We start from the raw sequence: 25435 nt of genomic DNA, 5'->3' as shown, positions 1-25435 counted from the left end.
AACCTGGGCTCCAACCGGACCCTAGCAATAAAACAACATATAAATAACAACTAGAGTAAATGAATGAATGAAAGTGTGTATATGAACACTTTATTGTGCTTTTCCTTTACTTCTAGCCATCATTTGGTATAATGTGCTGTTCATGCTATACAAAAATGGATAAGGCCCCCAGTGCGCACAGCTGTCTCCTAGCAAGTGAAGGCACCGCTGTATTGTGGATGCTGTCGTTTATTCTGCCCCCTCTTTCATTTGGTATATTGAATGTGTTCCTAGCTCTGTTTTTGAGTTACAGGTACTTGAACACACCTCCCGATTTGCTGCACATCACAGCACTGGAGCACTGAATGAGGGGGTGGTTGAAAGTACACATACAGGCATGCCTGACATCAATGGAAAGCGCAAAGCCTGCACTTTTAAATGGCGTTGAAACCAGAATGCTATCTGTTGTGATCGAGTAATACCCAACAAACTTAGGAGCTGACTCATGTCACATGACTTGAGCCTTAGTTTCGGTTTGCTGTAGTTTTGCTTAGGAATGTCTGTTACGGTGCCTGAGGTATTTACGCGAGAAGGTCGGTCCTGCTGATACACTATACTAAAACAATTTACGAAATTCAACCAGGCTACCTGGACTAGAATTATCCTTTGCATAGTGTAACAGGATAGGTGCCTAACAACTACCTAAAAAACAAAAATCAAATCACTAGATCCACATAATAACTGATACTAAAGCACAGTGGGGTCTGAATGGACTCCAGGCTACCTTATGAGGGTTAAAGAAGCCAACAAAAGTCTAGAACAATTTCATGACTATCCATAAAAATATGACATTGAAAAAAATAAATCCCAGCTTTGAGATTTATCACAAAGAAAAAACATTTTATTAATTTCTTTATTATAAATATAAACTTTAAGGCCAACATGTACTGTACAGTTCTTTTTCTTTACTGTCATACCGTGATGCTACAGTGCCCCCTTGTGTTGATTGTGTGTCCCTGCTCTGCACAGTCACAGTCCATGCCCTCAGAGTAAACTGGCTGCTTTCCATTACCCTCCACGCCCATGTGAACTGACAGGAGGCTCACCGACTGGTCCTGGGGAGAGTGCGAAGGTTCTAATTTGTTAAAGGAGTAATACTGAGACACACTGTCCAACAGGCATGTGCTTTGTTTTGTGGGAGTACTGTTATCATTGTATCCAACCAGCATTCATTTGTTGTGGTTTTAATGTGAGGTAGCAGCCCCACATTGTTGTGTATGGAGAAGCCCACGTGTTCTAAATTTAAGGTCATTTCATACCTGCACCCGATGATCAGAAATGGATGGCAGCTTTTTCCTTTTAGTTCGCTTTTTGCTTTTAGTGCATGCTTGAAATAAATGGCAATTAAATGCTTGTTGCTATAGTAAAAGCAAACAGCAGAAAGTAAATTATGTATGCAGAGGGCCTGGATTAAATCAAAATGATGACACCACCATAGCAATGCTGATCTATGGTAGCGCCATAAACCTTTAATTTAATTCAGACTTTATCATATGAGATCATATGTTTAATTTACGATTTTTGCTCTTGACTTCCATATGAAATTGCATGCTTATGTGATGAGGTCAGTCGTAGATATGTCTTAGTGAGTTATAACGAATGTGGGAGAAATTCATAAAACCTTTTACTCCAAAGTCTCAAAGGCACATTTCTTTTCTAAAAAGATAAATAAAAACCTGTTCATGTTACAACACTAGAAATGACCAACTTAAAATGCAACTATAGCCTGCAGATTTAATCCCTCAATTGTTTGTTTCAAGTTTCTCCTTCCAGAAAAAAGTGCTTAGGAGTTAATGGGTTTGTGAATACCTCCCTTCTTGTACATCTCAAAAATCGAATCATTTTACATTTGTGCAATTAATTTGCATTTCCTGGGATGCTTCTCCCAACACTCAAAATAAATCCCTTACACACATACTTTACAAAAACAACAAACCTCCCAGCAAGCAATCATTACCCTGCTTAATTTCTTCTTCATAACTTCTACATAGTCAGTCTTCATGTCAGTGAAAGGTTAAGGTCAGATCTTGGAATTTGGACAAGCTAACAAACTGATCTTACCTTCACACTACCTGTGTCCTCCTCCTCCTCTCTATACTTGTAGATATACTTTTGATGATCCGCTACGTTAGGCAGCTTCACCTGATCAGAGGCTGTCTCGTTAATCGGAGCTATCTGCCGGCTAGCCTGTTCTTTATGAGGGAAAGCGTCCCAGGACCTCCTGTGGTCACTGGTTGGGCTCTTCTCCCCGGTGTCCGACTCTTTACAATAGCCCAGGAGGTTCTGTATAGAGGCTGGCAGCCTAAATTCAGCGACCAGCAAGTTGGGGGCAGAGGCAGTGACCAGCTTTCTGTATGTGATGTCTTGACACGGAGTGGTTGTTGCCTCTTGCTGCGCAGGGGAGGTTCTGTCCTGTCCCTGATTGTAGGTTTGATACATGATGTCGGAGCAGATGCTCTGTCTGTAACCAACGCTTTTGTTCCAGATATCTTCTAGTTCCTCCTCTTCTTCCTCAAACTGCTGGTGGTCTGGGTGGATGACATCCACTGCTGCTGCTCCAAGCTCGCTGCTGGTTCTGTCCCTTTTGTTGGTCTTGGTTTCCTTGTCTCGTTTAAATGTGCTTCTGTTGACTCTAATTGCTACAGATTCAGTCTGTTCCCCCGAGCAGGTTTTAACGTTTACATTGTTACAAAGAACTGAGTCACTCAACACTTCTCTTCCACTGTGGGGAGTCATTTGGGCTTTGACCTTGCTGGAGGTTGCTTGGGGACTTTTAAAACCAGAGACCTCATTAAATCTTCCTTTCTTTTTATCCAGTTTGTGTTCATTGTTGCTCAGTTCGCAATATGTGCTCCTTCCCATCTGACATAACTCAGAACTGGATTGTAAGTAACCATTGGCTGCTGTCGTACTGTATTGCCTTTCTTCATCAACAGCACCTATTTGGTTGCTAAGTCTACAAGTAGAATCCAAAGCGTCAGCCAGCTTGTCCCACTCATGGCCAACCTCCTCATGAAGAATACTGATTCGGGAGAGACGCTTTAACTTCAAGTCAAATATGTCATCTCTGGGACTGTCCTGACCCTTGTTTTGAGGATTCTCTGTGGTTGGTAGTGCAGGCTGGAACGGGCTTGAATCTGTTTCTGGGTTATGCAGCTTGAACCATTGACCCTCGTTCTTCTGGCCCTGTGCCCCTTTAGGAATCTGGTTTGAAATCTCTTCATAGACTCTTGGTTTTATGGAATCCTGCCTGGTAGTGCTTAAGCCTGAACAGCCTTCTGCCTCTACCAGATCCTTCACTGCATCTGTATTACACTTGGCTGACTTGCAAAAGGAAGAGAGTGAATTGATAGTGAGGCTATCAGCTGTTGTGTCAGGAGGTTGGATTTTGATAAGATCTGGAATGTTACCAATGAGGTTCATGTCCTTGGGTAGCTCAAAACTCAAGACAGAGCCCAGACAAAGACGCTTGCAATTGTTATTTACAGCCAAAGTGCTGCCACCTTTAACAGAGCATTCCCTTCCACCTGGCTGACTGAAATCTGAAAAGGATTGGACGACAGTGCACTCTGCATCAATGTCTTTAACCAATGGGTTTTTGACATAGTCCAGAAGCTCTCCACTGGCAGGACATGGGATTGTGGGATCCTTTACTCTTTCCTTCAGAGGCCACGTGTTTGTGTTGGATGTAACCTCACCAGCCCCACCTTCGGAAAGGTCCACACCCATGATCTTCTGAATGGTGTGCCTGCGAACGTCTCGCTTCTTCTTCTTGCCCCTCTTCTTCAAGCTGTTGAAGATGGAGCTGGAGCTGGTTTTTGGTAAGGTGTGAAAGGACACAGTGCTGACCTCTGAGAGAGGAGGGGCTTTGGGCTGTCCCTTACTATTGAGACGGGGCAGGGTGACACTCTCAAAAACAGGTGATATTGCTTTTTTGTTGTCCTTAACATGCAAATAGGTACTTACCTAAAAAACAAAAAAACAAAAACACCATTAGGACTACAAGGGGTTCACAGATTTTTGCCAATATCCCAGATTTGATTATTATTTGTTATCCATTAAGCTTCATGCTTATGATACCAGGCTTGCATTCATGAACTCCAATAACATTTCCAATGCTGCTAGTTACTGGAATAAACATAATCAGCCAGAGCTTAATTAAAGCAATCGTTTTGACACAACATAACATAAAACACCAACAAAGTATATGAAAAACTAAATACACGTCTATAATGTAGCAGTCAAACTAATGGGATTATAAGCAATATCTCAAAAAATACGTTATTACTCATGTGGCAGTTCTAAGCTCTATACCAAACTGAAAAAAAGATACTTGGAACCACGGGGCACTATTCCTAGTGCATAGTTAACAAGTACTTTATTAAACTCATATGGTGTTTAAATAAGCAAATACGCAGCTGTAATGGTTTGGCCTTCAACCCCTATGACTAAACTAAATCTACCACAGCTGTTTAAAGGGTACCGAAACTGAAGCCTTCTGACAATCTATACAATTAGATACAAAGACAGCAAGCTTCCTACCAAACAGACACCTGTGTACTTCAGCTGTATTTAAAGGTTTCATTTCTCGGAATACAGCTGGGATGTAGCAGTGTACAGCAGTTGTGCTCTACATATGCAGTATTGGACCCTTTAGCTGTATCCATAACACTGAAAATATGAAGTCAGTATATCAAAGGGTGATATGAGCTGGCGGGAAAGAGGCTGGCCGAGATCTATGGCCTGTGCTATATCCGATGGACAACAAAATCTAAACATATGTCCCCCTCACATAACTGTTATGCAAATTTAATTACTGACATGTTCTGTTATATACATATCTCCTAGCTGCAAGTCAGTTTCAGTCACAATGGACAAGACAGCTGATCTGAAAGACTTCGGTTGTGTGCTGATAGGAGGCACTTGGCTGGCAGGCAGTCCTGTATCCAAGACTGTTGACAACAGTGGGGTCTCTGTGGGAAAATCTGGACATCAGCCACGTCCAACTACTAACTTTCCTGATGGAATTAGAGGCAGTAATCGTTGAAGAAAAGTCACATGTCCCTCAACAATGAAAACACCTTGCATACTCATCATGACAAATCACTGCCACTCTGGCTGCCCATGGTGGGCTATTGACATCCCTTTGTCCAGCCCTTGCATTGCTTCTTTTTAACGTCCAAACAACTAACTGAATTGCTATTAATATTTTAGTCGGAAAAGTTCATACAGTATGAATATATCCCTTTATTGGGTGGTTTCACAGACCATGAAAATAAATAACCTTGCCTACTTAATGTTACCTTTAGATTCCCTTAGATGAGTGCTAATTGAGGCCTGTGAAACTAACATAAATGATACCAGCCTTTAAAACAGGCTGTATAACCAGGGCAAAGAAGGCCTCTCATATCATGTCTCAGTGTTGTTCTCAACAGTAGAAACTATTAAAACAATGAAGGGACCTGTCAGTCTCTATGTCAGTGGTTCCCAGGATGCCTAACATCACGGAAGTCTTAAGCAAAGATAGTCTGGGAATCATTTGAATATGTCTCGCACCTGTATGTGACAAGCCAGTCTTGTTGATTGGGAATATGAGCGTAGGAGCAAATGCTATGCACTCGTTTTCCTATTTATCATGGAATTTAAATAAGCAATGGTTTTGAGTCGAAAACATGTGAAATGTAACTTGTATCTCTGCTTTAAAGTTTGTACATCACAAAAAATATATATATAATTTTACACACCATGCACACTGAAAACCATTGGGTCCAACTGAATTGGATGGAAGGTAAAGTACAGTACACATATTCTACAGTTCCTATAGTATCCTGCTGTACATGCTATAGTACTGTATAAGAATTGTGTTCTGGGGCAGTACAATAGTACTTTTTATTTGGGTAGATTTTCCATTTCAATTTAGTGTGTAATGCTGAATGTGATGGTAAACAGGCACTGGAGAGTAAATTCGTCAGTTTATTCATATGGTTCTATGCAGTCTGGGACCCAGAAGCCTGTCCCTTTTGTACATGACCTTTTATTTTATAGGTGGTAGCTAAGTTATTGTATTTGTAAATCTCATCTACATTATACAGGCCATTCAAAACCTATAAAGGATGAACTTTGTTAATGCGACTCTAATGCGAACATTGGATGGTGCAGTCAAATGTTTTGCAGTGAAATCAAAATGATCCATGCCTGGATTCAAATGAAATAATGGCACAGCCATAACAATCAGGAAATAAAAATATGGCGGCACCATAAGCTTTGATTGACTTCAGTCCCTGGTCACCATAGGTGTTGAACAAGCGTGGCTGCCTATTCAAGGTGCCTTCATTGACTTGTACCATTTTACAAAAGGAAACCAGTTCAGGAGGCTGTTAGTGTACTGCACTTACAAAATGGTTAATCAGCATTTTGCATTTTGAATTTCAGGGGGATTATAAAATGATCAGTAAGGTATTGATCAAAGTAATGATCAAACTTTGCTGGAAACTGTTTAAAATACCTATTTTAAGAAGAAGAGTCAAGTTTGAAACGGTGGCTGTCTGTGTTTTTGTTTTGATTGCATCACATCTAAGTGTTGAAATGCAGTATGCTGTGTTAGTAGTGCTTTGGGTCCGAGTAGATTGTTTCACACTGTAAGACATGCTTCAACATCCACAACATGCATCGTTGCACACTATTTACCTCGTCAGCATTTTGCAGACAAATCTTTTTCTTTCTCTTTAAACTACCAAAAGTATTTTCCAAAAGGCCCTGGCAGCGCCTCCAAAAGTTTTTACAGCCAGAGGATATAGACTCAGAGGGCTGAGGGAGAGGGAAAGAAGAAATACAGTAAAAATGGGAAAGAACAGTCTGGGAAAGGAGATGGTCCGGAACCTGATTCATTTAATGAGGAGAAAAAAAAAAACGTCTCAGAGATGACAATAGTCATACATAAATAATGTGGTTTCAGTTGATTGAACCTGCTGCGATCTTATAAAACAGGTGGCCTTACACATCTTTTTGTCTTGTACAGAAGTTTTGCATGTATCAGGCTTTGTTAAACTGCTATAGTATATGCAATTAAAAGCTGCACATTATAAGACATATTCTTGGAACTAAAGAAACTGTAATCTATGATATTTATCAGAGACTGTCCACTGTCTAAGAAGGAGTGAACACAGCTACAGTAGCTGACCTTAAAGAGCAAGTAGCGGGGTTCCGAAAAATACAGTGTTATACGTCCCCACCTGTTGCTACAACTGTTTAAATAATGTACCTGTCATTTTTCATTTCATTCTGACAGCTTTTTTCACTCCACTGGGGTTTGAGATCTGTCCTCTAAATCACTGCAGGTAGAACGATAAAAAAAACCCCCAAAAAACATAACAATAAGTGCTCTGGCTTTCCTTTTCCGTACCACATCATGGATAGTTATAGCTGTGTTACCTATTTGACAATGTGGTAAATAATCCTTACGTTATCAGTGCACTAGAGCGGACATCTTTGAAACAGACTTTAAACTTACTCTTAAAAGGCAGGTCCACTTATAATCAGCATCTAATTAGCATCGCTGTCCACACCCCGCTTTGGAAACCAGCTGTTGGCTTATTTTATTTGACTGAAAATCATTCTAAAGCATTTTAATAAAAATAAATAAGGTAGTCTTTTAAAAGTAAAAATTACAGACAGTTAGCAGGCCATTGCTCTTGGTTTATACCGACGATAAGAGCAAATATCCAAGTGTGTCTTCTGATTTTTTAATGGTCTGTACGCAGGTTTAAGGCCAGGTGCCACATTAAGAAGAGTCTCTGTCCATAGCATTGTAATTGAAAATTCTGTTTATTGCACAGTAAGGTACTGTATAAAAAGCTAGCTAAGAACCAAAAGATCATCAAACACAAGTAAAAAGACACTGGATTAGTTAAAAACGCCTGTCATTGAATTTATTATTATTATAAAGAAAAAAGGGACCAGAGATGTTGCTAGTGAAAGTAAGAAGTTAGAAAATGGATTTTGAACTTTGGTTAACTTTATAGGCCACTTCCCTGGGAATGCATTTTAATTACGCTGCTTCCATCCTTAGCAGAGAGTAGTGATGATGGTGATAAAGCTAAAGACAGGTCTGAAAATTGAACTTACAACCCCAAGAATTATCAAAACATTCCAGCATCACTACAGAAATCTTGCAAGACCACTTCAATCCCCTTTGTGCTGGGTTCTGATGCCACTGGGTAACTTGGCACACTGTGTCTGCTGAACTCACCCTGTGAATAGGCTCCTGGGTCTCTGATTCATCCATGGGGTCCTGGAGTTGCAGCTGGCTATCCCTCTTTTTTGAAAAGCTGAGGATGAGGTTCACTGTACCCCCGAGTGAGGGGGCGCTCGGCTCTTTGAGCACCAGCAGGGGTGACTCTGGGGACTCCAGAACCAGCAACCCCTCCAAAGAGCCTCCTGATGAGTTGAGTTCACTGCCCTTGGGGTGAATCGGGGTCATTTCTTCATAGCCCCCCTCAGACTGCGAACTGTGGCGTGGCTTTTGGGGATGTAGTCTATCTGTGCAGGACCCGACCCGGCAGCCGGTGGATCGCTCTTGAAAAACATACTGTTCTTCCAGACAAGGGGAGAAACCCTATAAAGAAAACAGTCAAATCCAAGGGTAGATTTAATAATAATATTAAAAAGTGCATGTATCTTCTTCCTGTTCTTCAGTGATATTCAGTCAAATTCAGTGATATTTAATCAAGGTCCAAGTATATACATGTTTTTAATTAAATGCAAGTCTAAATGCGTGGCATATTTGTTACACAGTGGTCGGTTTGGTATTTGCCCTCATTGATGACGGACTGAATAGTGTTCTAGAAAATATGAATAGCAAGGTGATAAGGCATTGCTGTATGCTCTAACTGAATCAAAATCACTGACCTGGACTGACTGAGGCGTGCACACTGTAGCCTCTGAGTAGATCACATCTCCCTTTGGCTCTGCTTTCGTCTTCCCACGACTCCGCTGGTGCTTTTGTGCCCTCCAGCGAACTAGGATCCATCCCAGCATGCTCCTCAGCTCCTCTGTTCTCTCCTTGATCTGCAAGGAAATGTAAAAGAAGTCAACTGACGACCTTTTCATTTTGTACTTGCGAAACCACTCCTTGGCCATAATAAGGTCAGGTTTCATCAACAAGCTTTAAATGATCTTAGATCGATGATATTCAGATGCTATCTGACAGCAATGGTGGGGTGTCATGGGCATCCTGAGGTACGTCTGAAGAATGGAGATGGGACGACTTTAATGGTCTGATTGATATATCTGTTCTGTTTTGACAGCTCCAACTTACTATTTCTGTTAAATGATGTTCTTCATCTATTAACTTCTGTCCAGCTGCTGCCAGTTCTTCAAACTCCTGAAACTTCTGCTCGATCTTCGTATCCAGCTCTTCTGTCTCTGGTAGCCGCCCCTCTTTCCCAGGGTTCACTGGACTCTCAGAGAAGATACAGGTTCGAGTGTCCTCCGTCCATGAGCTGTGAGGAATTGAGATGAGACACCGAAGATGTTAGTGCACTTATCCAAACTGAGACCAAAGCTGGATCTACACCTAAGAAACTTGCCGAGTGGTCCACAAAGAAATGGACATAGACTGTTGCTTGAGCTGAGCACTTGAGAGCTATATGATATGGTTACAACACATTTAATGGCTGTGGTGTGTACCTAGCTTCATGGGCCAATTCAACTTTTTTTACCTAAAGGAGATTGTGGAACAATATTTAGAATGATAGTATTAAATCTTAGATCTGATTAACCTTTCCAGTTAAAAATTCAATTTAATCCTACCCTAAATTAGACCAATTTGATTGCACTATTTTAGGAATGCTTTTATAAAAAACAAACAGAAGTTATTTGTATTTTGGGGTTGAAAAGGGAAGTTTCCAGAATTTTCTGAGAACCCCCAGCATGTTTTTTTTTTTTTTTTTTTTTTTTTTTAAACATAGATTCAGCCATGGTTTGGTTTGCAATATTGTACAAACATACATATTTCTATTTCCCAAGGTGATATAAAGTGGGGTGAAAATCAGCTGTATGATTGATATTAAGGAGAGAGTGACAATAACCAAAGAGATCATATCAGGAGCTTGTTCCCATTGACTCCCATTCTATTCTGACTGAGACATTTCAATGTGGTGACAATAAGCAGAGAGTGACATTAACTGGAGTGCTATTAAATAGGTTTTACTGTATTAGCCAATGGAATTCATTACTAATTATACATGTGTCCATTGGTAACAAACCCTCAATGTAAAATAACCTACATTGGTTTTATTTTGTCAGAAAGCCCCTGAGTAAATGTTTGTTCAAAGTCACCCCTTACTGAACCCCCAAAGCTCAGCCTGGTGGACTATTCCAGAATTCGAATTTAAGATTATTGTTCTACACGGCGCTAACATCAATTACATTTTGGAATAAGCTTTTTTTTTTTTTTTTTTTTAAAGCTATTAATTTTACAAAACTAAAAGCAAATAACTAAAGAACATACCATATTCCTTCAAATTAAAAGACATCCTTTTTAAACCAATTTTTTCTTTTAAAAAATGGCCTGCGTCTTAAATTTGAGTACAGTGATATGTGTATTAAAAATCAGCAACAACAGACGTGAGTGCCTGAGTACACAAACAGGAATGTGACTGACTGCCGAGAAAAGACGAATGAAAACGTTACTGCCCGAATCATCCATCATATACAGGCAGCCATTTTCAAAGAAGCGTCATTAGCTTCCTGAGGAATTCATATAGGTTCAATTCTAACAAACACTACCAGCTTGGACAGATCGGAAACGCTGATCAGACACCCATATTTTTTGACATGCCAAGCAATACCACAGTTCACAAATTGGGAGTAAAACAGGTGTGAGTAATCACCACTGGAAATGAGAAGCAGCACATAACTGTAATGCTCTGTGTGACAGCAGATGGCTGCAAAATGCAGCTTTGCTCTTGCTACGCATTTCTTGTGACTGCTTGGAGACTGCCCAGCTTTCTCAATTTCAACCCATTTGCTTTACATATAGCAGACACAGCACAATGTGGTATCCTGATTTGAACAGGTTCACATCATGAAGATACACAGTATTCTCCATGCCGTCCCGGAGTATCCACGTGAAACCTTCAGTAAAATCAGCATGTGCTTTAGCTCTTAATACAGAACTGTAACATTCACCAAACACAGATGTCTTCGAAAATAACTACAAAGACTACTAAAACAGAAAGTCTTTGTGAAATGTCTCTAAAAGAACAAGACAGAAAAAAAGGCATTGATTTAATGTAATTAATTGATTTCAAGAGATCTAAACATCTGTGTACCAATGTAATGACCGTGTGTCTCTAGTGTATTTCAGTCTATAATACTATGGAAAAAGTTAGTGAGGGTGCATTTTAAAAGATTTAACCAAGATCCATATTCAGATCAGCTGCTGTTTAGATCAACTGAATTGACCCCACGATGTCCTTTCACATTTGTTTTCAATTATGTTTCAAGGAAACCAAAGTCAGGCTACTAGAACCATTATACACATACCGATTCAACATATAAGTTTTAGTCATCCACTAGATGTTTCCTTCTGTTTTGTTGCATATACTGTAGACAAATTAAAATGTTGTGCTCTCCCTAAATTCTGCTAATCTATATATTTTCTGTAATTATAGCACAAGCTGGTTTTCATGAGATGTCTTTCAGGCCGCCTGCAGTGACTCGGTTCATAAAATGCTAAGTTATAGTGCAATAAATACGGTCCTGCAATTATATGCAAAGCTTTGATGTTGTGTTAACCAGGCAGAAATTGAAAGGGGGGAAAAATCCCTGGAATTGTTGGTCTCCCATGCAGCCTGGCGTCAATTACACCTACTGGATAATTCAAACATGTTTCTTCTATCAACCTCTATACATTTCAGTTAATAAATAAATGAATCATATTTCAGTGTTTCCTCAAAAATTCGTCTCTTACTATCTAGCTAATCAAGCTCAATAACTTTATAAGACGGCAGACTTGTTCTAAGATATTTGCTGACGGTCAAAAGCCCTCCTCTGATCTGACTGTCATTGTAAGGAGCTTTCTCAATGGCTCAGGTACTTGCCTTCCTGACTGAAGAACCAGAGGGAAACAATCAACACAGCCCATCCAACACAATCTTTAATTTTACAACAAATTAAAACAAAATCTATGAGAAACGTCAACAGGCATACAAAAAAATGTATGCATTTTGAAAGGTTTTCATTTGAAGTGCAGAGGAAAATGAAACTATTGTAAATTGTAACACATGTTTTTAAGGGAGTAACATAATGTTTATGTTTGTTTCACTCAGTAGCTTACAAATGTTTTCTGAAACTTAATAACAATGAGGTAATAGTGTTTTATGTATTTTTCTGTTTTTATGTTGGATGACACACTAAAATATAACAGGTTCATTATTTTATGTCACACTTCATGGGAATTGCTTAGAGCCTCTTGCTATTGTTTTTCCTTTAGTCCACATTAACATATAGATGTGTCCTAGTTATGCTGTTCTTTTTTGTAGGCTGCTGACTAAGTTTGAACCACACATGTATTTATTGTGTTGCTTGTATTTGTATTTGTTTTATAGTCTAACAGTATCCCCTTGTAAATGACACCTCGTTCTCAATGGTTAAATCTTCTGTATAAATAAATACATTAAAAAAAAAAAAAACTTGAAATAACAGGGCAGGTTATTGTCTGTCTCAGATTTATTGCAAAATTACATCATCATGTCAGGCCTCAGCCCACAAACAGAGTACTTCAGTCCTCTAGGCTGTCACTTACATCATCGCCAGGTAATTTCTGAAGAAATCCTGCAGCTGCAGGGCCTGGGAAAGCCTACCACTGTTCTCTGCAATGCACTTGCCCATCTCTTCCCAGGCCTGCAGTGTTTCTTGAACCTGTTCCCCAAGGATCTGCACTCTCTCTGGGTATAAAACCTGTAAGCGAGCAGCTTGCTTTTCCATCTCATCCACCTCCTCTTTGATGACTTCAAAGTCAATCTAAAGAACACAATGGGAAGCAGTGTTTAATTATTTTAAATGAAAAGAAGACACTGTGTCAACGCTCCCTTCTCCCCCAGCAGGGTTTGCAAATCTGATTTGATTCTAGTAATGGCCCACCGAGTATAACTGGCCTTGGCCTATACCTGGTACGCCTTAAAAAGAAACAGATGCTTTAAATATTTCCAGGCTTTCATTTCTTTGCCTGTTGACAGTTTGTAAAGAAAAAAAATTAATAGCCTTTTCAAGTTCAATAGGAAAACATTTTACAATTCTGCTCAAGTAACCTTCGGATGTACAGAACGTTGAATGGTTGCTTTATGACTGTTGCTATTTATAGAGGTAATATTAGGTCATTTTTTTCTTTAATGGTATCACATCCAGACAGCTGTGTGCACATGTGATAAACATAATGCTGGTCCAAATATGAGTCATAAAGCAACCCCCCTCAAGAAAAAAGCATTCACAATGCTGTCCGTTTACAACATCAAATAAGAAAGACACAACATAAAAACTGCGTCTGATGTTTTAAAATACAAAGGAAATATTTCTCCAAAGATGGATCAGTTCTAGAAGTTCCACTTTTTCATTTGATTTAACTTTGTGAAACAAATACAGCCCAGTTTATAACCTGAGGGCCAGGGCACCCATTCTTACGTACATTCTTATTATAAACTCTGATTATTTTAAGCAGTACTGGCTTGCGTATCACAAAGGGCTCTGGGGATTGAAGGTAACAGCCCTGCAGCATTGTTCAGTAGCATTGTTCTATTGAATAAGAAGGACACAGGAAGAAAGTGTGCAATATGTTTAATCAGATTTTTTGGGAGCTACATTCTTCAATTTGTGGTTCATACAGTAACCAGGCATCAATAAGGAACTACAGATGCTATTACTATGAAAAAAAGGAAAACATATATTGACACGTAGTCAAGTATCCAATCAGTGTTACTCGCCTCCATGTCTTCCTGTTGGTTGTTTAAATTCTCCAGTCTGCATAAGTCAGGTTCACACTTCACAGACATGTCGGTCTCCATCTTGAGAATGTCAGAGCTTAGCTCCGCACTCTGGGACAGCATCCGGCTAATCCTAGCTGTGATGTTTGAATGCTGACAGAGAAGAAGATTGCAGGTTTTCAGACAGGCGCACTTTCCCTATTGTTCTTCTTTTTAAAATTTTCAATTAAAGATGCGTTTATAAAAAAAATAAAGAATACAAAGACTTTTTTTTAAAAGAAGTGTCTGCCAGAGTAAGGGGCATTAGAATATGTAGGAACATTGTGGCCACCAGCATCAGGACGCTCTACAAACCGTGTCTCCTAACCGCCTGAGCTGCTCTTCCAGTCCATGGTCTTCAGTCAGAGATCTGCCCCGCTCCCGCACGGTGTCATTCAGCATCTCCACAGCCTCCCGGAGCTCTTCCAGGGGGTCAGCGATGTCATCTGAGTCAAAGCGCCCACTGTCGATCAGCTGCTGCCCCGCGTCAGCCAGGACCAGCATGGAGGACCCATGACAGCCCAGCTCACTGTGAAGGGGCTGCAAAACATGCACTGTGTCACTGTTTCAAGACTGTTAATTTAGACAATTATGTGTCATAGTTGCTTTCATCTACACTGCATAACATCCTGCTTGCGGTACAGATACACCAATACTGTACAGGTATGGGTGCTATTTGTAAATACTGCTGTAGGGTTTGCATGTATTCTGTAACTATTGTGTATCCATAAACACAAAAACACAACCCAAGTCATGAATAAGTAGGGACTGTGCATGGTGTTTCCCCTTTGTGGAGGTAGATTTAAACAATATTGTGCCACATCATAACCAGCTTTATCTCCCTGTTTTATGGTGTTGTTCAATCCAACTTCCAACCGTTTGAGGACCTCAACTCTCCAAACACAACATGAGCACATAAGTGAAAAGACTTCTACAAGCCCTTAAATTAAAATACATCTAGAAGCCCCTAAATTAAAATACATATACCAGTATACAGTGAGTGCCACTGGAAAATTTGCTTGAATGCTGAAACCCAGGTGCTGTATTTTTCATTGAATCTCCACATTAGACACCTTAGTACAACCCTTAAAAAATATGTTTGTAAGGGAGTAACATAAGGGAGATACAGATGCAAAGGGGGTGGTGGGCAGAATTATGCTAAGCCACAAATTAAAGGCTGTTCCTTTACTCTTACCTGCCCAATGCTGCTCATGTGACTTATCCTCTTCTTGACCTGGTTCTCTTCCATCTCCACCTTCTCGAGGAACTCTGTCAGCATGCGTGTGTCCTGCAGTTCGGAGGTCTGCTGCTTCAGCATATTTTGCACACAGTAGTACCTGTCATTAAATAAAGAACAGTTCAAATGGGCATGGTCTAATGGGCTGACCTCTGAATCTCCTCTCAGTCATATGTCATGTGGTATGTGTGTACAAATAATTAATGGCAGGGATCTGAACAATACAATACAACTGTTCTAACAAATTTGGCTCTAATCTTTTTTTAGTGTGGTCTTCTTTGAGTTGATGCTCATAAAAATTGAATCAATTCCAGTGTTCCAAAAATTCTAGCTGTTGTTGACAGTGTATGTGCTGTGTATGTGTAAACATCTAAGTGTTCAGAGCTGGTGGCAATAGTTGATGTACAGTATGATTCTGAATTTCCAAAATTAGATGGAAACCAAAAGCTGGCAATTCACTAAAGGAAGTGTATCGAGCTGAAATTGAAAAAAGTTTGAAAGGCTGCATTGTGAATAGCATTCTCTCAAAAGTATCTGGCTTGAAAATAAAACCAGAAATACATACAAAACCCATTCAGAAAAGGTTTCTGAAGAACTATCGATTCACAATGTAAAATACATGCAGTGTTTTTCTATTTAACATGCTCTGCTCTCTGGTAGATTTGGTATCATTCATTTGGTCTGCGGTGGTCTGCATTGGTCTGTTTAGAGATGAGAAAGAAGAGATAATAGAACATTCAAAAATTCCACTTTGGAAACATTCTGATTCAACCTTTTCCATTCCTGTATTTTCCTTGGTAGGCTCTCTGTACTTCGAGAGTCAGCTCTGTGTTTAGAAAACTAGGTAAGTCCAATAAAGCTGCCCACATCATATAGTTTTACAAGGAATCCTACAGAGCTGGTACTTGGAAGGAGGAAGTCTGTCCCTACAAGCCCAGGACTGTAATCCTAAATATACCAAATCTGGAACAGTGGTGCCATTGAACACTGAATATGTTCGTGGGAGGAATAAAGGTCGTTTCAGTCAATTATGCTAATTCAAATGAAGTAACTGAACAGATTTTTTGTTTTATGTAAAGCCTGAGGTTTCAGAATAATTTCCTCATGTTGACCTTTAATCCATTGGTCACCCAGCTCAGAGAATCCTTCTGTCGCGTGGATGTGTGAAAGTGCTTGACTTAAAGAAAGATAACCAACATTTTGTATCTTTTTTTTTTTATGTGTTTTTTTTTTTTTTACTTAAACATAGCAAGATTATCACTGCTCGGTATTGAAGGTCCTTTTGTTATGTTGATTTTTCAAGAACCATGTTGTAAATTTAAAAATTTTGAATATGATCCAAACGATCATTTGATTTAATTACCTCCATGCATGGTACTTCTTTGTGTGACCCTGTCTTATTGTTGTAGTTTTATTTTCAAGGGTTTAGTGGGTATTTATGTATAAGGAAAGGTTCTGTAGCAATGCCAGCAAAGGTACTGAGTGTATCCAGATGTTGATAAAAGTCCTGTTGGAGCATTCCTACGAACCGGAACTCGAGAAATGCCCCTGATATATGAGATCCTAAACCAAAATCTTGGTGTCTATAGCATCAAAACATAAAACAAGTTCCCAACCCCCAACAGACCAGACATACCTTGAAAACAAGATGCAGCTGACCTGCTGCTTTGTGGATTACTTACTTCTCCTCTACCTCCCCCCTTTTGGATGGAAGTTCCTCTTTGTGGAAGTGCCGCCTGCTCCTCAGCTTCTCCACTTCCTGTCGCAGTGCTCGGAGCTCCAGTCCCCGGGAAGCCACCTCGTTTTCTAACAGACTGCTCTCCCTCTCGGCTGCGTTCATCGACTCTGGGTCTCCGCTCAGCGCACACAGAGAGATGGACGACTCCACTGTTTTCAGCCATTCCCCCATGTCATGCAAGTCCTTCAGAACTGTCATAGCCTGTACAGATACAAAATGAAATCATAGATGACTGTATTGACCCTTGTTGTGTCTACTTTCATTGGAGGTGATTTATAAACTGGCCTCTTCACAGAAATTCCACCTTGCTCAGGTTTGCTCAGAGACAGTCCCAAAGGTAAAATATTCTAGTGACTTTATTATAAAATATCTACAAGTGCAGAAACAGTATTATCATTGGCGTGTGGTGAGAAACTACTAGAAATGCATGCTACATTTTTAAATAGAAATATGAACTGAAAATGTTGTGAAGATTGAGAAATGATGAAACACAAAATGCATAGTGGATTGTGAGCACATCATACCTGTAGGTTCGTCTTCTCTAATTCCTGGAGAACAGCATCGTTCTTCTGGTGTCTCTTCTTCAGCTCTTCCCACAGTACTTCCAACTGTCTCAGAAACTCTTCAATCTTAGTGCTTCCTGGATGCTGGGCTCGAACCAGACTCCTTCCCTCCTGTGCAAAATGAAAAAAATACACAGTATAGTTTAAAGTTGAAACAGGAAATTCACTCCTGTATATGGCTTGGCTTTATTAAGATAGGTAAAATAAATTAGAATGACTGTGGCTGTATAACAATTCTGAATTATGTTGTGGTTACTGGCGTGAAAACTCTTTGTGGTAATCATTATAATTAGACAGTAATCATTACCACAGCACGTAGATGAAGAAGAATATGCACTAGTAATAAAAATCTAGTTACCACTTTATTTTAGGGTTTTTTTTAACAACATGGGAACTTACACATGACTTCCAACTAAATGATTTAGTTCATATGGAATTCACATGAAGTGAATAAGTTATAATTTTAGCTGCCATGATGACTTTGTGTTTAAGAGCTTTAAACGTTAAATTAATATTGACCAGATCACAAGAGAGTTATTATTATTACCTCCAGTTTGATATCACTTTTACAGCACCATTCAATCTTTATGCAAGCACATCATGGATTGAATTAAGGATTTGTCAAATGGCAACACTCGTTTTCACATTTTTGTTAATGCAGTATTGAGGGCAGCCACCTCTCAGTAATGTGCTTGCTCTCGTAGGCAGCCACCTCTCAGTAATGTGCTTGCTCTCGTGGGCAGCCACCTCTCAGTAATGTGCTTGCTCTCGTGGGCAGCCACCTCTCAGTAATGTGCTTGCTCTCGTGGGCAGCCACCTCTCAGTAATGTGCTTGCTCTCGTGGTCTTTGTTGGAATTGCTTGGTCTGCACATACCTTCTTGACCACTTCAATCCGGGTCCGGTTTGATAAGATTTCATCTTCCAGGGCTGCCTGGCACCTCTTTGCTGCCTCAAAGCTCTGGTAGTTCTCTGCACAGCAGACCTGAGTAGCCATGGCAACATTGTCCTTTAGCCAGGACAGGGTCTGCAGGGCAAAGCAGCAGAGATGAATTCTGTTGATGAAGTCTCTGATACATGTTACAGGTTACATTCTGACATGATGGTTGAAATTCATATCAATTAGCTGTAACTGCTGGTGTGTTCCACTTGAATTTGGGCTACGTGTAATGTTAGCTCCTCTATTGATTCATTAAAGTCAGAGAAAAGTTTCAGGCCAAGATCTCCCAGTAAAATAATTTCAGCAGTTCTTTTGAATTATTCATTTATGTTTGACAGGTATCTTACTCCAAGTACCAAAGAAAATAAAAAGATTTGTTTGTTTGCAACCAAGGTTCCCTAAATAAAACTGTTATCCATCACCTACATGGGTAAAAGTTGCCGTACTCCATTATTCCAATTCACAAAAGATTAAACGATGGGTGATGGATGGTTCCATGATTGAAATAGAACTTGTTATGCTTCTAATAAAGCTTAATTTATGGCAACATTGACATTTCCTCTCTTTTCTGTGGTTTTATTTAACTATGTAAACATTAAAACAGTATATTAATAGCTAAATAAACTGTATATGCCTTTTCAAACCATGTATGTTTTAAAAAAAACTAAAAACTAAAATAAAAATACAAAAACAGAAAAAGAACAACACAGCATAAATACCTTGTCTGCCGAAACAGTGAACTTCTGCAACTGGACCTGCAGTTGTGGGTATCTATGATGCAAACTGGCTTTTGCTTCAGGCTTTTTTCTCCTGCTGCAAAACATGATAAACATGTGCTTATGCATTCCCAGAACACAGAGCACACTATTGTCGAAGGACAAATCACGTTGCTATTCCATGTATGTTGTTTGGAAACAGACCCTTGTGTTAGAATTATCACTTGGGTGTCTTCATTTACATTCAAGGTCAGCCTGAAGTACTGTATCAGCTTTTCTATTCACACAAAGGTATAGTATATAATATGACCCACAGTTTTCAAGGGGTAATTTGCCCCCCACCCCCACGTTGATTAATTAACACAATTCTGTGTGCACAATTTCTTTTAAGCTAAAATCAACAAATGGCTGCCTTACTGTAACTGTATTACTGCTTGCAGCAGACGCATTACATAACGGACTGGCAATCAGCAGCTGAGAAAATACATGATTGTTCATGCTTCACACTCTATTTCCACAGAAATAAACTTTAAAAAACGATTCTTTCAAAGAGAGGAATATGCATTTGATTTATTTTAAGTGGGATAGTTGGTATTTACAGAATCGCTCTGATCTGTGAAAGCACTGTTCAGCTTCACCACCAAATGAATACCTTTCCCCATCTGTCTGGCGCCTGCCAATGACATCATCTGTCTCACAGGGGCTGCTTCCTGTTCCTGGAAGGGGGCTGCTCTTTGAGCACTGTTGCTCGTCTTGGCTCTCAGCTAACTTCCTGTTACTCCCAGGCTCTCTAGCAGTCTATAAAATGGAAAGAAGCAGGATACTTCATAAGAGGATACATGATAGTTAATACAAATAATGGCCGCTTTCAGATACCTTTTTTGTTTCATCTGAGCATCGCCCTGTAAAAAGAACAGAAAGCCCCTTATTGCAGACTGATTAATGAGTGATCATTATTACTATCATTTACTGGCATATTTTATTGAATAACATATCACAGTACGTTAGAGAGGGGGGATTCCACTTCCACACTTGACTCAAGTATCCAAATGGCTCAGAGGATTTTTTTGACTTCTCTGAAGTCTACACTAGGTTAGGGATGAGTAGTTGAACAGTATGTACAGGCCCCAAAGAGAAGGTGAAACAATGACCCTTGTGTCCATAGTTGTATGGTGCCAGATACTGTTGAGAAACATTGCAGCATCTGAATCTTCACTGTGCAATATCTGAAGCCAATGGGGAATATACTGTATACAGCCACTGTCTGTAAATATTAGTTGCAGTGCTAAGAGCACAGAGCCTCTAGTAGCAAGTCATTTTCAAACTAAATTTGTTAATTAAATCAATCTGTTAATGCTTTGAAATTGAGTTGATGAGGTCGTTAATGAACACATTTCTTGTTAAAAAGCTTAATTGCCGCAGGTCACGTACACCATTTCCTGTCTGAACGACCATAATCAAAATGCATAACGAGATCAAGAAAAATGAATGGCAGCATAATTCACTGTTATGGAAACTACTCGCGTGCAGGGAGACAGCTCTCCCACCAGCGAGCAGCAGCCAAATGGAAATAAAAAATCTATTTTGAGTATCATTTGTAAACTTCATTTAAAATTGTGCATTTTGTCATGCAGAATGTACATTTATTTAGAACACTTCACATATACAGTGATGATTTACGATTATCTGGCGTGTGGGTAAAAATCAGACGGCACGGATTTAAAAAACTAAAGAAAGTTAAACCTATTAGTCATTTACCCTCATTTCGGGGGGATATTTTGCCACAGCTTACTATTTACAACTCTTTTAATGTGCGTTTTGCCAATTTTTTTGGTTAAAAGGAAAAAAACACCTTTTTTATTTCTTTTTTGGATGGGGAGAGGGGTAAGCAAGGGCGTAGGTTTGGTTTGAACATTGGTGGGGACACAATTTTTTAGGGGGGTGGAGTCGCGGTCGCTAGGGGGGTTCAGGGGCGTGCCCCCCCGGGAAGACATTTTTTAGGAGACAGCTGTTAAATGGTCACTTCTGGTGGCTTGAAATGAATGAATCGAGGATAATCTGATTGACATGAAGTTGGCTGGTATACACTTAAAACACTATGATAAAGTGGCACTCCTGGAAGCTGGTTTGACATCCCTGCTATAGAATTACTAATAACCTGAATTATAACCTATCCCAGCCTTACTGTAAGCTACCATTACCCTTACCACTACAAGCATGAGCACATGCACGCTCACGTGCTCTGCCTGTCTCTCCTGTGTCTGTGCTGCTGCTCGTACCTGGGTGCATTGCTTCATTCACCTGATAAAATAATAAATTGATGCATGCCATATAGAGAGAAAATATATGGCTATGCTAACTTTATTTGCTGAGTATTACTATACAGCATTAGCCTACTATCATATCACAATGTGCCTCAAACAATAATATATCTCAAAACTGAGTCTAACACTTTCACTTTTATTATCACTAAGCCATTACAGACCTCACCTGCGACCCTGTTGCTCCACCTGCCTCTGTACTGCTTTTACCAGGTTGCACTGCTTCACTCGCCTGATAAAATGATAAATTGATGCATGCTGTTTAGAGAGAAAGTATGACTGCTAACTTCATTAGTAAATTATTTTTACATTTGCTATGAGAATCATTATCAATTGTGTTTATTACTTTAATAACATCTTCCTACTTACACTTTGACTTTTTGTAAAAAAAAAACTTCCTTATGTCCATCTTTATTTTTTTGGCTGCCATTATGCTTTAGTCACCTAAAGCCAAATTGAAGTGATTCGCTAACGTTAGTTGGTTGACGATATCAAAACATGCTCACGCACACTGACACTCTCTCTCACACACACACACACATAATGATTAGCTGTGAAACAAGCTAGCTAGCCACCAAGGATGTGGGGTTAGCAGCTAGCAATGGGTTGCTAACGTAATAAACCTACTTACCTACCCATTAGGTAGGTAGGTAGGTTTATTCTCTCAAACTATGTTGCTGATGAGCTGACAATACCTTCAGCCGCGGTACCTGGCTTTCATTCAGTCAGTGGGTCACACTCATATCAGACTGACCGGCAAGCGGCAGCTTCAGATGAGCGTCTTTCCAGAGTCCAGCCTAAGCCAGCGGGTCTCAACCTTTTTTACTCACGCCCCACTGAAATTTATTTTTATATCTCCTCCCCCCGGTTAATTTGATTTTTTAATATATATTTTTTTACGACTACCTATATAATATAGAGCGTTTATTTAGCCGCCTGGATAGGAAGGAGGAGGATTGAAATAATGTGACAACGCATTAACCAACAAACACAAAATAAATATATAATTTAACTGAGTAAATTTGTTCTTATTTTTTAAAATAAATGTGAAAAATGTGGCACAATATACACCGTTTAAGATTGACTAGAATGTTCCTTATTTTAAACCCAGAGAATCACCTTTAACTCCCGAGTCCTTGCTCACTTTCGCGCCTCAATAAAAACAGAACACTCTGCTTGGTCCCTGACGTCATCCGCGCACTGAGTCCGTGTTACAGTGATGCATTATGGAATTTGTAGTTTTCTTGTCTGCTGATTACACCCCAAAACCCCACCAAACACCTACAAATCCCAGGTTGAGAACATAGTGCCTAAGCCAATCAAATTAGCGTTTGTTTTTGGGAGGAGCAACGAGGGGATCTTGAGAGAGTTAACCCTTTGTGGAGCGGAAAAAATAACATGACAAAAGACGTTTCAGATTTATCAAAATTATTGTTAGGGACAATTCAACGGTCCCTTGACATTGGTAGGGACATGTCCCCACCGTCCCTAGCTAAATCTACGCCGGTGGGGGTAAGTCATCTATGTATACTGGTTGGAATGTATTCTCTTATATTGAGATCTACTTAGGAGACAATATGATTTTTGTGGAACTATTTAAAGTTAATGCAAACGGATGGATGTGGATTTGATCTACTGCAGTTATTTGTGTTACTAATAAAAGACACCCAGTACGCCTATAACCTTTGAATTGCTATCTGTCTAACTGTACAGTAAGTATGATGTCAGCAGTACTGGCATTGTCGTTTCAGCAGAGCAATGCATTTAATTTTGTGTTTCTGTATCAAGGGTCTCATCCCCCCAGACAGATTCCACTATCTGTAAAAGAAAAAAAGTTTTTACAGTTTTTTAGAATTTAGAACTGAATAAAAAAGATTCTCAGAGAATTACTTCACAGTGCTTTTTGCAGTTCTGCTGACAGTGCTACAAAAATACTGGGCAGTAATCTGGTGATGAAATGCTTGGGTAAGATCAGACCCCCATAAAAAAGGCTGGATCCAAATAGCTGAACACTGTAAAATGCAAAGTTTAATAGGAGAGGGAATGGAAGGAACACATATAACATGCAGTCTACAACTCTGGCACCTCACAGAAACGTTTCTGTTTTTCCCCAAAGGGCAGCTCTTTTCGTGGTAAAGGCTGTTAAGTGAAGACCTAAATAAGATTTAAAGAACGTATATTTACATACATACATGAAAGCAGTGTTGTGATTTTAAAATGTCCAACTACTACTGCCTGTAGATTAGGGGTTTAGTGTCCCTGTTTCTTGTCCCTTATACCTTACTTTACCTTAGTTTTTTAAATATAGATGTTTATATATAGTTAGTTTACCGTACCAATTCTTAAACTAATGAGAAAGGAAAATGTTATCTGTTGCCACATACTTTGACCATTGTCAAGGTATTTAAATCAAACTAATTTCCCTTTGCACCGAGACTGGATTTGAACCTGGATTTTTAAGTGAAAAGCTATTGCATTATCCGACTAGACTGCTACACAGGAAAAGGGAAAATTAGTGTCAAACTGTATGCTACATCATCCTCCCTATTTACCATTCTAATTGGTAGTGACTGAGGATCTTAACGCTCAATTGGGTCAAAGAGCCCGCCCAGCCCTGTCTGCACTATAAGCTATTACAACAGACTGATATCAATTTGTTTCACTAGTAGAGAAGGCAGGGGGAGGAACTATCATTACTACTGGTGTTATAATTCAGTTACTATTTTATACTGTTTTTACATTGAATAGAAAAATGATTAGATTTTTTGCTTTGAATAAAAAGGTATTTGTACTGGCAATTATATGAAATCTGTACAAACACTGTGGGTTATGAAGTTTTTGCAGCCAGTGTAAATATCACCTTTAAATGTTACATACCCTGCATTGAAAGCCCACATTACCTACAGTGCAGTACCTACAGTATATGAGCTTCAGTATTTCTGAACCAACATATTTCACCAACATGACCTGTAGCAGTGTCGCAATAAAAAGCCAAGCTACTGACCACACATTCTTTAAGCCTGTTCTGTTCTTCTTGAACCTCTTTTCCCATGAACCTTTGCACCTCTTTTCCCATGCTGCACTGAAGTTCCCGGGTAGAGGTCAAGGGGTCGCCATCTTCCCTCGTGAAATCTGAGCATGGTGACGGGAGACCTGACTTCTCATTCCTGCGGAGGGTAGAAATGTTACAAAATAGAGACATGATCTAAGAATTACACCATAGTTGGAATAATAAAAAAAAACAACAACAAAACATGCTTTCTTCTAATTATGAGCTAAATATGATACCCACAAAAAATGTTATTCATAAGCCAACCTAGAGATAAACAAGAACATTCAGCAGTGTCCAAAGATAACTCTGTTTACAAAAAGCTGCTCCATAATAAATCAGGATTCAACTGACAAACAGGAATGGAACATGTAAACAGTGCAATGGGTGTCTGCTTGTTCTTTCTACACATCTAAATGGATACTTTATACCAAGTTTTCGAAATATGTATTTCCTCACTTGTTTAACATCCTGTTTTGTGTGTTCTGTATAATTCTCTATTGCTATTTCAGCTTACTAACGTCCTTATTTAATCACTGGAGTGCTTCTGAAAAGACTCCTAAGTGAGTAAAAATGTACGATAAAAATATTATCTGCAAATAGAAAAGGCTTGTTACTCAGTTAATTCACAGCTGGGCCTTGTTGACAGTAAATTGAACATGTACGTTACAGAATAAGGGTTGTTCAATAATTTACTGTTCTTAATATTTCATTGTTTTTTATTATGTATGACAGAGCGAAACATTGAGGCAGCACTGTACTGATAAAAACACCAGGAAAGCTGAAGCACATTCCAAAAGAAATTTAACATGT

At 39.4% G+C, this 25435-nt stretch overlaps 1 protein-coding gene across 8 annotated transcripts in view; it reads right to left on the bottom strand.

Annotated features, from left to right (window-relative positions):
* LOC117411112 (spectrin beta chain, non-erythrocytic 1-like) overlaps window positions 1-25435 on the bottom strand; it is a 73162-nt gene that overhangs the window by 10270 nt on the left and 37457 nt on the right. For 3 of the 8 annotated variants that reach the window (XM_059024934.1, XM_059024930.1, XM_059024932.1), the window contains exons 11-27: window positions 24578-24740; window positions 21743-21805; window positions 19905-20050; window positions 19256-19349; window positions 18474-18623; window positions 17560-17709; window positions 16980-17236; window positions 15256-15397; window positions 14376-14600; window positions 14022-14174; window positions 12848-13065; window positions 9356-9539; window positions 8947-9105; window positions 8288-8653; window positions 6727-6846; window positions 2101-4005; window positions 957-1094 (exon numbers count right to left, since the gene is read on the bottom strand). In XM_059024934.1, coding sequence (XP_058880917.1) covers window positions 957-1094; window positions 2101-4005; window positions 6727-6846; window positions 8288-8653; window positions 8947-9105; window positions 9356-9539; window positions 12848-13065; window positions 14022-14174; window positions 14376-14600; window positions 15256-15397; window positions 16980-17236; window positions 17560-17709; window positions 18474-18623; window positions 19256-19349; window positions 19905-20050; window positions 21743-21805; window positions 24578-24740 — 4633 coding nt within the window. The remainder of the gene's footprint in view (window positions 1-956; window positions 1095-2100; window positions 4006-6726; window positions 6847-8287; window positions 8654-8946; window positions 9106-9355; window positions 9540-12847; window positions 13066-14021; window positions 14175-14375; window positions 14601-15255; window positions 15398-16979; window positions 17237-17559; window positions 17710-18473; window positions 18624-19255; window positions 19350-19904; window positions 20051-21742; window positions 21806-24577; window positions 24741-25435) is intronic. The other 5 variants (XM_059024931.1, XM_059024933.1, XM_034018256.3 and 2 more) reach the window with 5 other exon arrangements.

The sequence above is a fragment of the Acipenser ruthenus genome, chromosome 6, assembly GCF_902713425.1.
Source record: "Acipenser ruthenus chromosome 6, fAciRut3.2 maternal haplotype, whole genome shotgun sequence".
Lineage (NCBI taxonomy): Eukaryota > Metazoa > Chordata > Actinopteri > Acipenseriformes > Acipenseridae > Acipenser > Acipenser ruthenus.
This window is presented reverse-complemented; position numbering and strand designations above follow the sequence as displayed.